General features: G+C 49.8%; 1 protein-coding gene across 1 annotated transcript; it reads right to left on the bottom strand.

Moving 5' to 3' along the window:
- Window positions 1-7,464: 7,464 nt before the first annotated feature.
- Zfp36l1 (ZFP36 ring finger protein like 1) lies at window positions 7,465-12,920 on the bottom strand. The gene is made up of 2 exons (XM_015490468.2): window positions 12,578-12,920; window positions 7,465-10,273 (listed from the first exon to the last, which is right to left on the bottom strand). The coding sequence occupies exons 1-2, from the start codon at window positions 12,632-12,634 to the stop codon at window positions 9,314-9,316; spliced, it is 1,017 nt and encodes a 338-aa protein (XP_015345954.1). The 5' UTR covers window positions 12,635-12,920; the 3' UTR covers window positions 7,465-9,313.
- Window positions 12,921-12,922: the final 2 nt, after the last annotated feature.

A 12,922-nucleotide genomic window follows, 5' to 3' on the forward strand; every position in this document is an offset into this window, starting at 1 on the left:
CAACCACTCTGGAAAGCAGTATGGAGAGTCCTCAGGAAACTTGGAATGGAACCACCATTTGACCCAGTTATCCCACTCCTTGGCCTATCCCCAAAGGACTTACAAACAACATACTATAAGTGATGTGGCCACATCAATGTTTATAGCAGCTCAATTCACAATAGCCAAGCTATGCAAACAACCTCGGTGCCTTTCAACAGATGAATGGACAAAGAAAATGTGGTACATATACACAATGGAACATTACTCAGCCTTAAAGAAGAATGGAATTATGGCATTTTCCAGTAAATGGATGGAACTGGAGACTTATCATGTTAAGGGAAATAGCCCATCCCAAAAAACCAAAGGCCGAATGTTCCCTCTGATATGCTGATGCTGACTCAAAACAGGTTGCAGGGAGAGAGGAGTGGAAGTTCACCAGAATGGACAGGGAAGAATGGGAGAAGGGAGTGAGGAGGGGAATAGGAAGGACAGTAGAATGAATCAGACATAACTTTCCTGTGTTCATAGATATGAATAACGACCAGGATAGCTCCACATCAGGTACACCCACAAGAACGGGAAGTTATACTCCATGTGTGTATAATCTGTCCAACCAGATACATTCTACAGTCATGTATAACTAAAAATAATATATATTTTTTAAAGGGACCTTTCTGCTCCAAATCCAACCAAAAGTTGCAGGTGCCCAGAGAGACAAGCAGAGATCAAGAGAAACAAAAAATATTTCAGCTTTTTTCAGAGCCCACAAGTCTGACTGCACCAGTTGTCTGGTGGCCAGTGCCTCTGTGTGTTCCAGGATGGGCAGTAAATGGTCAGTAACGAGGGCAGAAAGGGGTCTGAGGAAACAGGACTTTCTGTGCCACTCACTGAAGTGCCCACAACCCAGTCCTCCTTCCCTCACCCAAATCTGGTGGCTCCTCCCTCCTACTCTGCCCTGCCTGGCTTCTGCTGCTAGCCACAGATCTGAGAATCTAATATTTCTGATCCCTGCGTTAACAGGAATAAAATAAGTCCTTGGGTGGAGGGGACTGCTGGAAAGCAATTTAATCATGATGGACATATCTCTCAGAAGAAGATAACACCGAGCCGGTGCTAGGGCGCCCACCTGGAATCCCAGCAACCTGGAAGGCTGAGGCAGGAGGATGGAAAATTCAAGGCCAACCTCAGCAACTTAGCAAGACCCTGTTTCACGATAAAGAACTAGGGAGGTAGCTTAGTGGTGAAGTGCCCCTGGGTTCAATCCCAATATTAAAAAAAAAAAAAAAGAGAAGGAGGAGGAGGAGGGGACTGGGAAAAAGGAGAAGAAGAAGGAAAAAAAGGAGATACACCAATAAAATTGAAGAGAGAACTAACCCCAGCGGGCAGCTTCAGGCTGGTAGCTGATTAGAGAGGAACGAGATCCGCCATTAGCCCCTGCATTAACTTGGGGTTCCAGTCACTCATCAGGCAAACAACACCCCTCTAGGGGAGAAAATATGATTCCCTCTACCACTAGCCACATAGTCTCTCAGCCGAAACACAGATTTGGGTTCCAGGGCGGCCACTGTCCCCACATTGCACCTGTTTCCCCTTCTACAAAAGAGGTAGACACCAAACCCAGCCTCCACTCACTCCCCAGCCCTCTGGGGTGCAGGGAGATGACCGGCTGGAGAGCTCTCAGGGAAAGACAGCTGAGAGGAGGCATTCTCCTCCAAGACCTTGGGTGCCCAGAAGAGTGATGTCATTTGATATTAGTCTCCCATCCCATTTGGGGGCTGAGAACTTGAGTGTTGGGATCAGACGGACCTGGGTCCCAGCTAGGCCCTATACAGCTGTGTAATGGGACTCCTAACCTCCAAGCCTGACTTTTTCCATCTTAAGGCGGGGTTGATGATAACACCCACTCACAGGTGTGACCATGTGACAAAACGCTGAGCCCAGTAGTGCCTGGCTGGCATGGTGAGTCTCCACAAAGCTGGCTCATGTTATTATTTTTTTTTCCACTCTGTAAATTTTGAAGAATCATCTACAACATAAACACCACGTGTGAATTTGAGGCAGGAAAAGCAGAGGATGAGCTAAGGCAGCAAAGTGCCAGGTTATGGCACTAAAATATCTCTGGAGCAAGGGCTCTGTCACTCTGAGGACTGCGCTGCTCCGTGCTCTCACGTGACCTCCTCTCTTCAATTATATTGGTGTATCTCCTCCGCTGTTCACCACAGCCCTGCGGTGTGGGCAGGTTGAGCGTGCTCTGTGTGCCCCATGCTCAGGGGAGAAAAACAAGTCTCTGAGAGGTGAAGCAACTCCTCTAAGGCCAGACAGCCTGTGTGTGGCTGAGCAGCGTCACAAATCCAGGATGTCTGTTAAGGCTAGAGGGCAACCAGGGCAAGTCAGGGGCCCAAAGAACCCAATTCCAGGAGGTACCCTGACAGCGAACGCCTGGTGTCTTGTCCTGCCCCCCCCCCCAGCCTTGGGCCCTTCCCAGAGCACAGAGACTGAGGCAGTGTGTGTGGCCTGCCACCCTGCTCGCTGCACAGAGCCCCACAGGAACTCACCCCAGAAGTCTTGGGTGGCAGCACTACCGTTGAGCTGGGTGTCTCGGGAGTCAGGAACGTCTTCCCAGAGCACAGCTGCCCTAGCAGAGGGCAAAAGGGGTGCTACACCATCCATGAGAGGCTTCTGTGCACCCCGGGACTGAGGACAGGCGGGGCTGGAAGGGCCATCCCCAAGGCCCATCTAAGGCAGAGAGGCCCCTTGGAGGCCTCAAAGCCCCTTCAACCTTAGGAAGGGACAGATCAGGAGGAGCAGCAAGCGGCTCACATGGACAGCCCCCAGGACGGCTGGCCCATCCAGCAGCCCACACTCTTGTTTTTTTTTTTTTAGTTGTAGATGGACACAATAGCTTTATTTATTTTTATGTGGTGCTGAGGATCGAGCCCAGTGCCTCACACCTGCCAGGCAAGCACTCTGCCACTGAGCTACAGCCCCAGGCTCTCTTCTCTCAACCCCTCAGAGCCCCGTTAGCCCCCAATTGGGCGGCCCTTTACCTCCTACAAAGCATGCGAGAAACTGAAACTAGCTACAGGAGATACATTTTGAATCTGCAAAGTGAAAAATTATTTTCCAGTATAGATGATTGCATTTACTAACTAGCCAACTGTTTGGTGCCTGAATTATTATGAATTTAACTTCTCTCTAGAGGCAACACCTGTTCACAAAGGGATGGAAGAAAGTGGTGGGAGCCATGCCTGGCGGGGTGGTAAGTGCTCATGCTGGCTCATGGGGTAAAAGTGGTGCTAGTTCCCAGGCCAGGCATTCACCTACCCTGAGCCCAGTCCTTCCTTCATAAAAGGGGCCACAATGGTACCAACAATCTTCCATTGTTACTGTTATAAAAAATAGCCACAATTTATAAAGTTCCTACAATGGGCCAGGCACTGAATTTCTTTCTTTTTTTCTTGTACCTTTTAACACTCACACCCACTCCATAGGTTTTTGGTTTTGAAGTGGAGCTTAAATACAATAAAGTGCCCAAATCTTCAGTGCACCACTCCATGAATTTTATATACATACTCTACCATCCAACTCTATCATCCTGGACCAGTTCTGCCTTCTCATGGATTTCGTATACGTGCACTCACACAGTATGTGCTCTTTTTTTTTTTTTTTTTTTAAAAGAAAGAGTGAGTGAGAGAGAGAGAGAGAAATTTTTAGTGTTTATTTTTTAGTTTTCGGCGGACACAACATCTTTGTTTGTATGTGGTGCTGAGGATCGAACCCGGGCCGCACGCATGCCAGGCGAGCGCGCTACCGCTTGAGCCACATCCCCAGCCCCCAGTATGTGCTCTTTTGTGATTAATTTCTCTCATTCAATTTTGGTTTTGCAATTCATTCACATCGAGGTGCATCCATCATTTGTTCTTTTATGGAGCTGTATAGTATTTCACTGTGTGACTGTGCCACAGTTTACCATCAAGCCAGGCATAATTATCATCACCATCCTCAGCCTCATCCTGTTTTGCAAATGAGGAAATGAGGCTCTAAATTGCTTACTAAGTTTGTAGCTTAAGATCACAGAATGACATTAAGGCTGAGCAAGGACTTGAACCCAGGTCCCTCTGACTCTAAAAGTAGCTTCTCACCTCTGGAATACTAGGGCAGCAGAAATGGGTTCCTTTCTGTGTGGTCACAAACTCCTCCCCACTGAGATACAGTGTGGGAGTCAGAAACAACCTGCCCTAGGTTTGGCCATTTCTGATATTTATTTGCTTTGTATCTCAAGCTGATGGGGCAGGTACAGTCGTCACTCACAGCCCTGTACCTTGAGACTACAGCTTTGCCAACATTTCGAAACAACTGCAAATAGCCTAAACGAGTAGGAGGCATCCTCCTCCCCTGGCCATCGGTGGCTCTCATGGGCAGCCCCTGCCCTAGTGCTTCAGAGACGAGTTGTCCGTGACAGTAACTCAGATATAACCATTTGGAACTCTCCCAGAAAGCACTGTAGGCCCTCAGGCCAGGTTTCTCCATAGCCTCCAGTGCTGGCCTGACCTCAAGTAATAGCAAGATTTTGTCCTGCTTTCCCACTCTGAATCCTGCAGGCCTACAAGGCTCATCCTCAAGGCAGCAAAGGGGCGGCCAGGGGCCCGCCACCTCCTCACCCACCCAACTCAGGTAGCATTCCAGCCAGTCTAGCCAGACATGATCAAATGGTTGGCCGTGTGCAGGGGTGGGGGACCCCAGGGGAGGAAAGACACAGGACTAACTCTCCAAGGTGCCCTGGGGCACTCTTTGCTCTGGTGATCATTAACAGAAGCTACCCCCAGCAAGAGAAGGGGAAAGTCCAAGGGGAGGGCCTATCCACTCCTCCCAGGAACCCTCCTCTAAACACACCAATCCAGAGCCTCAGAGGACATGAGGGGTATATGCAGAGTGACCCAATCCAACTGGCTGCCTCTCCAGTCCTGCAGAATTGCCACCCAGGGCCAACAGAGATGAGAAATAGCCCTGGTGAATTTGCAGTTGCTGAGCGACAGGGACGGTGTCTTCAGTGTGCCAGCCGATGGCACTACATGGCACAGTGGGAACATACAATGATGAAGTTAGTCTGCTTGGGTTCAAGTCCTGACACTCTCTCACTGTGTTAATGAACTTCTCTGTACCCCAATTTCTCCATATGTAAAATGGGGATGCTTTAGGACTTTCCTCCATGGGGTCATTATGAACTTTTGAGTTAATGCACACAAAGACTACCAAGCATTTAAGAAAAGCTGTCATTACTGATGTCATTACTTGAGCCTCATCGTAATCTCTGGAGCTACAGCTAGAAAAGTTCAAGGTCTGGCTATCTGTTCAAAGCACAAGTTGGTATAACAAGAGCTGGGACTTGAGCCCTGGTCCCAGGCTCCAGCACCTCTTCTTTCAAGCCATGGATCCCTTCCTCCTGTCGTGACCCTCCCTCCACTTCAGTTGCCAGGACTTCATGATCCGTTTAACTTCAAAGCCCAGTTTAAGTCAGCCCCAGATTCTCTTTGGCCCTCAAAGGCCATCCTTTCCCCCAGAGTGTCACTGAGGTCTAGTAGGCACCCACCTTCCTCCTGCCAATGAGGCCTCTAGACCAGGAAGGGTAAGTCACTGACCAATGGCCAAGCTGCTTCAAAATTTCAGCCAACAGCCAGACCACGGGTTACATAACCAGCAGCCAGAGGCCTTGTCCACCCAGGGGAGACTTCACGCAGGGCCCCAAACCAGAGATTCCCCGGGGTCCTGGGCAGAGGGTGGAAAGGAGGCTTTGGACCCAGGAAATTGGCCAACAAAGCAGGATCTGGCCCTTCCACAACATTCCCCTTAGTGTGGGCCTCATCTTCAGCTCCCTGGGCATGGTTCCTATCCTCCCCAGCTGTGGAGGAGCTCAGAGTCACAGGTCTCCTGCCAGCTCTGGGCCACACCTCCCTGGACTCCCGGGGCCTAGAGCACGGGGCTGCTGTGGAGGGGAAGTAATGGCCCTGAAAGGATTCGACTATTTCCTTTCCCTTTTAAGATCTAGATGGTAGGAAATCAGGCTCTGGGCCTGGGCACCCTATATGTTCTTCATGAAGGCACTTAGGAAGGGTTAGGGTTAAGGCCTGCAGACAGCCAGCCTCCCCAGGGGATGGGGGAGCCTCCCCTTGCCTTTACAGCCAGCCTCGCCCCTCCAGGGCCTTCGGAGTCAGTGCCTCAATCTTTGTTATCTAACTAACTGGCCTAGACACCCCCTAAAACCCAACCAGTGTCACAAGAGGGGGAATTAGAAAGATATCTGCCACTCACTAACATGTGCCTGCAGGAAATGGGTGCAAGGTAAACTAAGATTAAATGTTTTTACTTTTAGTCAGAGAAAGATCAACCACCACCCCCCAAACACACACACACACACACACACCCCTCATTCCCTCCTTAGGGTGCAACAGGCCTAGGTTCACTCTGGTCCCAGGAAGGGCTACCTGTCCTCTCCCTGCACCACCAGCCCCTATCCTGGAACAGGAAGTAGTTCCTATTTCCTACCTCCCACTCCTGCTCCCCAGTAATACCTGCTGACCAAAGAGGTAAGAGTCCAGAGGATGCAGAGCTGCAGAATCTTGGGGACAGCTGGCCTGAACAATGTCGGCCACAGGCCTTTGAGAAAGGCCTAGTGGAATCAAGGGGGAAATTCGGCTTAGCCCCCCCAACCTCCTGAGTGCAAGGAACCAAAGGCAACTCAAATCAGCCATCTCTCTGTCTCCCCAAAAGAGAAGTCCAACTCCCCTTTGCAGGTAAATCATCACTTTTTCGTGGTCATCTGGTCCTGGCTGGGGAGCTTCTAACCAAGGGAAACCCTTCACCATACCATGCTACCATGCTTTGTCTAGCATAGCAGGTATAACTAGGGTTAAGGTGGTGGGAGCTATTGGCAACTTCCTATTGTTGGTCAATGCTAATAACTCTCTTCAATAGCCCTCCAAATCAGACACCAACCCAGGTATGTGACTGAGCCCCTCACCAGGCCTGCAATGCTTCCTCACACCCTCCCAGGGAGCTGTTGAGAGCTTAAGACTTGGTCAACTCCTGTGGGGAAAATGAACCTGAAGCATCTAAACAGAACTTGCTCCAAGCCAGGCCTGCTGGTGTGTCATGGGCTCTCTCCAGCATTTTGGGTCCCCAACCACTGCCCAAAGGAGTAAAGACCACAGGTTAACCAGAGACTGCCGGATGGCCCTGAGCTGTGGCTCACTGAAGCAATATAGCAGGAAGTAGATTCCTTTGCAAAGAAAAAACAAACCAACCAACCAACTTCCACCCGCAGCCTCCTCCATCCCCACTAAAGCTCACCAAAGGGAGCTACAGGTTCAGCTATCAAGTGCCAGAAGAGGCCAACCACTGCCCCTCCTACCAACACAAGGTACCAGGCGAACCCTCCTGGCAAAGTCAAACCACAAACCAAGGAAAGACCAGCCTCACGATCAGTTTCTTGAAAAACGGGGTTTATTGATTTTAAACTGCAAATAGTCGTTACAAAAAGTTTTTTTTTCTTTTAAATAAATTCACACAAAGAAAGAGAAATAGAAAGCGACGGTAGTGACCAGCAAGAGGAATAATAATTACATTCATCTTAATGTGTGTGTGCGCCAGTTCTGTTTACACTAACATTGGAAAACTCCAAACCTGGAATCCAGAACCTCAAATCTGCGAGCGGAATGTCTTGAGATGGGCACGTGGAAGTCAAAGGGTTTCTCTCTTTTTTTTTTCCCTTTTAGAAGCTATACATAAAGTCGTTTTCCTTCTATACTGTCACAGAACTTTTACATACATTCTCAGTCCTACCTGTGAAAGGCCTAAAGAGAAAGAAACTCAATTTGCAGTCCAACACAAAGGGGGGAATTTCTAAAATAAATAATCCAACAGTTTTTTGCATTTTTTTAAATTAATTTTTCATTTTTTTAAAATAAAATAACCAAAAAAAAGTGTAAAGTTACAAAAAAATGTTGTTGAAGAATAATATATTAAAACTGTGGAAAAAAAAGGAAAAAGACACGTCACAAAATTTTAAGATTAATATGAAGATCATAATTTAACATAAAAGAATATATTCTATGGATTTGTCATCCCGATAAATATGAACAAAATTAACAAAAAAAAGCATAGTTTGGCAATAAATACGTTTTGATAAGTTAAATAAGCTTTTTTATATTGATGTGCAGTGACAAGCAAAATTTTTGCTCTCCAATTTCTGAAAGTTATATGAAGTTTAAAACCCAGGGAAAAAAGCATGGCGTGAGTGCTCTAAGGGTCAACCTACGGTATTCTAGAGCAAAAACCATTAAAGCTACTTCTACAGGAAATCGTTTTACACAGATATTGTATGTGGAATGAATACCATTAACTGCTCACCCCTTACATGTTTTTTTTTAAGCTTTTCTCTTTTTTTTTTTTGTTGTCATTTTTTTTAAAAGATGTCACATATGAACTGGGGAACTTTAGCACCAAAATCAAGTCTCTCATAGTCCATCTAGCTTCCCCTTCCTCCCCACTTTAAAAAAAAGAAAAAAAAAAGATTAAATCACAAAAGTCCCACTTATATCAAAATCTTCATCCGCTTTTTCAGCCTTCCTTCCTGCAGACCTACACAAACCCAGGCAAGATTAGTCAACAGGGGTTCGGGTTGGGATGAAAAAAAAAAAAAAAGATTTTCAATGTCGAGACAAGTTTCCCCAAAAACCCAAGTCCAGCAACAATTCTCCTAAGGGAGGGGGCAACTCTCTACCGGAAGAGGAGGAAGTGTGTGGGAGACTGAAGGAAGGGAAGGTGCAGTTGTGTCGCCAGTGGGGGGAGCTGCTGGTTCTGGGTCTCCCCCCTCCCCCTCCCATGGGCAGAGGCTCAGGGAGGCCCGCGGGTGCCCCCTGGCGCTGAAGAGGTAATGTAGTCACAGTGACAAAGTTAGATAACAAGGCACTAAGTTGCTTCTGTAAACTGTTACTGCTTTTTCTTTTGTGATTTGGCACTTAAGGCTTAAGCCGAAAAAAAAAAAGGCATCTACTGACAAATATGGGACTTGTCTGTTATGCGTGGTGAGTGGGCGATAAAATTGAGGGAGGGGTTTCAAGCCAGAGGAAGCTACTGACAAATTGACTTGTCCTTATGTTAGGAGGGTAAAAAGAGGGAGGGGGGAGCATTCCAAGGTTCTGGGGGAAGGGGTTGAGCTTAACCTTGTTAATGTAGGGGTTGTGGGGAATGGGGTGGGTAGGGAGGTGAGGGTATTGGGGTGTAGGTGTGGGGAGAGGGGAGTGGAGGCTGAGGGGTCCCTCCCTACCCTGGTTTAGTCATCTGAGATGGAAAGTCTGCTGAAAATGGGCAGGCGTCTTGAGTTGTCCAAGGTGGGGGAGTCTGAGCCACTGTGGCTGCTGCTGGAGCTGCTCAGGTAGCCCTCCTGGTCCGAGAGAGAATCCTGAGGGCTGGGGGGAGAGTCAAACATGTGAGGGGACTCAGACATGGGCCGGAAGAGGAAGGTGGTGGGGGAGCCACCCCCAGGTAGCCCCATACTAGGGGCAAAGAGGCTTGCCAGCTCCTGACTGGAAAAGGCAAAGGGGTTATTGGTGCCATCAGGCAGGGTAGGTGAGCCCAGGAGGTCATCGGCGCTCAGGATGGGGGGTGGGGTGATGGACGTGGGGCTGTCCAGCAGCCCCGTGGCAGCGGCGGTGGCAGCGGCACTGGGAAACCCAGCAAAGCTAAAGCTATGCTGGAGGCGGGGACGGTCAGCGGAGAGGTCCCGGGCCCCGGCCAGGGCGCGGCGCTCCTCAGCGTTGTGGATGAAGTGGCAGCGGGGCCCATAGGGGCAAAAGCCGATGGTATGGAAGGTGCGGCACAGCTCCGTCTTGTACTTGGGATGGCGGGTCAGGCTGCGGAGCTCGTGGATGCCATGGGCGAACTGGCACTTGTCCCCGTACTTACAGGCACCGTTCTCCTCAAAGGGGCGGCACAGCTCCGTCTTGTAGCGGCTGGAGTTGACCTGGCCACTCCCTGGCTGCTTCTGGGTGGGCAGCAGCCGCTCACCCCCTTCGGAGAAAGAGCGATCTCGGAAGCGGCTGTCCCGAGAGCTCAGAGCCGGAGCTGGCTCACCCTTGAGGCTGCTGAGGAGCTGGTTCTGGTGGAACTTGGAGCTGGGCAGGGTGACAGAGTGCCTCCGAGGGAAGCCTCCACCAGCAGGGGTACCCACTGCCTTCCTGTCCAGCAGGCAGCCACCTGCACTGGGAGTACTGTAGTTGAGCATCTTGTTACCCTGGAGGGAAGAGAGAGAAGAGAAAAGATGGTTAGTGAGGGAGGACGGTCACAAGGCCAGAGAAGGGCACCCTTCTAAGGTGCTAAGAACCCCCTCCATGATCAGAAATGTCCAGTTGCTCTAAAGAACCACCTCCACCTTTGCTCCTGAACCCCCTTCCTTCTCTTTCTCCCACACACCAGCCACCTGGGTTTATTCTGGCCCCATGCATAAGAAATCACAAAATCCTGGCCTGGGTGACAATTATTTTATGTGTGAACCTTCATATCCTGTATCACCAATGCTATCATTTTTATCTATGAAATCCAACTTCTTTGCCTCCCAAATAGATTCCTCAACCCAGAATATCTCACAAGGCTAACTCTCTAGATCCCCACCCCCCACACACACACACAAACACACACAACACAACAGGGCAAATCCCAGAGAGAAGAGTACACCTGAGCCAAGCCTCTCTTAATCAGCCCCTGCTCAATTGATAGCCCCTTCCTCCACAACCCGGCCCAAGACTCAGCTTCCTTCTTCAGGAGTGTTCCCTTCCTCTGGCAACAGGTTTTTAGATTGCCTGTACTTTTTTTTGCTGGGGGGAGGGCCTGGTCTGAGGTTGTTAGAGAGAGATGCGATGCCTGAACTCACAGCTCCGGGAAGGGGTACCCTGGACAGTCTTATCTCCCACCTTTCCGCACCCCCTTCACTGGGAAGATGCCTTTGCACTTGGTCTCCAGGCTGAAAAAAGAGAGGCTTGGGTAGGAGTGCCAGTGTTTAATCTAGAACTGCAAAGCTGCAGATGGGAAGGAAAGGAAAAGGAAAGTTCCAAACCCACCCACCCACCCTGTGGTAGTTAGAAGACTGGGGGGCGGGGGGAGTAGGGGGCACCACAGGCAGGGTTCTATTCCAACTGGGCCTTGGTCACCTGCCCAAACTGTACCTAAGATTTGGAAAGGGTGCCAGTGGGGAACCTGAGGGATGGTTCCCCACCCATGTGGGTGTCATTGTGCAAATTCTAAAGTTGGTCCCTAAGGATCAGCAGCAGGGGATCGGGAATCTGTAACCACAACCACCCCACCGAGCGGATTACAGGAACCCAGTGGAGAGCTGGTTCTCAACAATGAGGTTCATTTAAAAAATCCTGTGGGAGGAGGGGGTGAAAAAAAGAGAAATAGATCAAAGAACTGGAGAGCAAGGAAAAGAAGAGCCCTGAGCTCAGGCAGCCGCCCTGGCTAGTGGTGTTTTAGAGAAGGCAGGGAAGGAAGGAAGCTGAAAATTCCAAGTTCTGATGTTGTTCTTCAGCTAAATCAGCGTCCCTGCACCCCAACCCTGCAGCCCTGGGGCCTTGGCAGCTGCGCCTACAGAAGCAGCAAGCTGGGAAAACAGAGCAACATGACCCGACCTGTTTAAGAGAAGGCAAAACACTTCACCAATTAAAAGTAGCCTAGCAGCTTCACCCTTTCAAATACGGGGTAGAGGGCTGGGGAAAAAAATTTAACAACATCCATAGGCTTTTGTTATGTACACACTCCTGGAGCATTCCGACTTTAAAACTTGTTTTCAGCTGACAAGCTACCCGGCTTAAAAAGGCCCCGAAATCCTTATTGGAGGGGTATTCTTAGAGCTCAAGCAGCATTTTGTCACGCATCCCCCGGCCCACCAGGAGCGGTGCCTGGCAACACAGGTAAGCAGGTCAACCCACTTTCATTCCCAAAATTTGCACCGTGATCTGTTATCGCGGGAGGAAGCCCAGCTGAGCTGAGGTGGTCACAAGTCCTACTGCAAACTTGCTTTGCTACATCTTCATGAATTAACTCTTGGCCTTTTTCTTCCTTGCAGATCTCCAGCTTCCCCAAAGCAGAGAGAGAAATCTCCCACATCATCTCGAGACTCACTTCCCCGAGGGACCCCACCCTCAAGGGCCGGCAAAGAAGCTGAACAGTATCGAACCCCTGCCGGCGGTACAGAGACCCAGAGCGCGCACAGAGGAACCAACTAGTCCAGCAAACCTCAACTCAAGCAGCACACTATGTCGCCCAAAACTTGTCCTAATCCCGGCCAGTCCCCCAAAGAGCCCCGCCTCACAAACTTCGCCCCCCCAAAACTCCCCAGATTCACATGTAACCGCACCGGGAACTGTTGAAACTCAAAGAGTGAAGAGGACACGGTCAAATTCCTTCAAAGTGGGGAAATGCGGGCGGAGAGAAGAGCCATCTCCCTTCATTACCCTCTACCCCCTGCTTCCCAAGAACCGAACTTTCAGGAGTTCTTCTTTTAAGCAAAAGAAAAAGACTCAAAATCTCCGCTCCACTTTACCTTGCATAAAACTTCGCTCAAGTCGAAGATGGTGGCAGACACGAGGGTGGTGGTCATCGTGGGAGCTCGCACGGGGCAGGGGCGCGAGGATCTGGTGTGTCGTGAAGGTCCCGGTGCAGGGAAGGCGCAGCCTCCGGCTCTCCGGTCTGGAGTCCCACACGCCTGCTCCCGGCGCCCCTCGCCTTTCTGACTCTCCCGGGCTGCGGCGCGCAAAGCCCAATTTATAAAGTTTCAGATTTGGTGGGCTGGGGGGAGGAGGAGCTTTAAACTTATTTAAATGAGGAAGAGGAGGAAAAAAAGTTGATTGACACTGAGGTTGAATCAGCCATGCGGTCAAGCGGGGGG

Source organism: Marmota marmota, unplaced genomic scaffold (assembly GCF_001458135.2).
Source record: "Marmota marmota marmota unplaced genomic scaffold, marMar, whole genome shotgun sequence".
NCBI lineage: Eukaryota > Metazoa > Chordata > Mammalia > Rodentia > Sciuridae > Marmota > Marmota marmota.

Coding starts and splice junctions, on each gene's coding strand:
- Zfp36l1 (XM_015490468.2), bottom strand. CDS start 12,634: ATGACCACCACCCTCGTGTCTGCCACCATCTTCGACTTGAGCGAAGTT. Junction 10,274..12,577: donor TGAGCGAAGTTTTATGCAAG/GTAAAGTGGAGC, acceptor TCTTCCCTCCAG/GGTAACAAGATGCTCAACTA.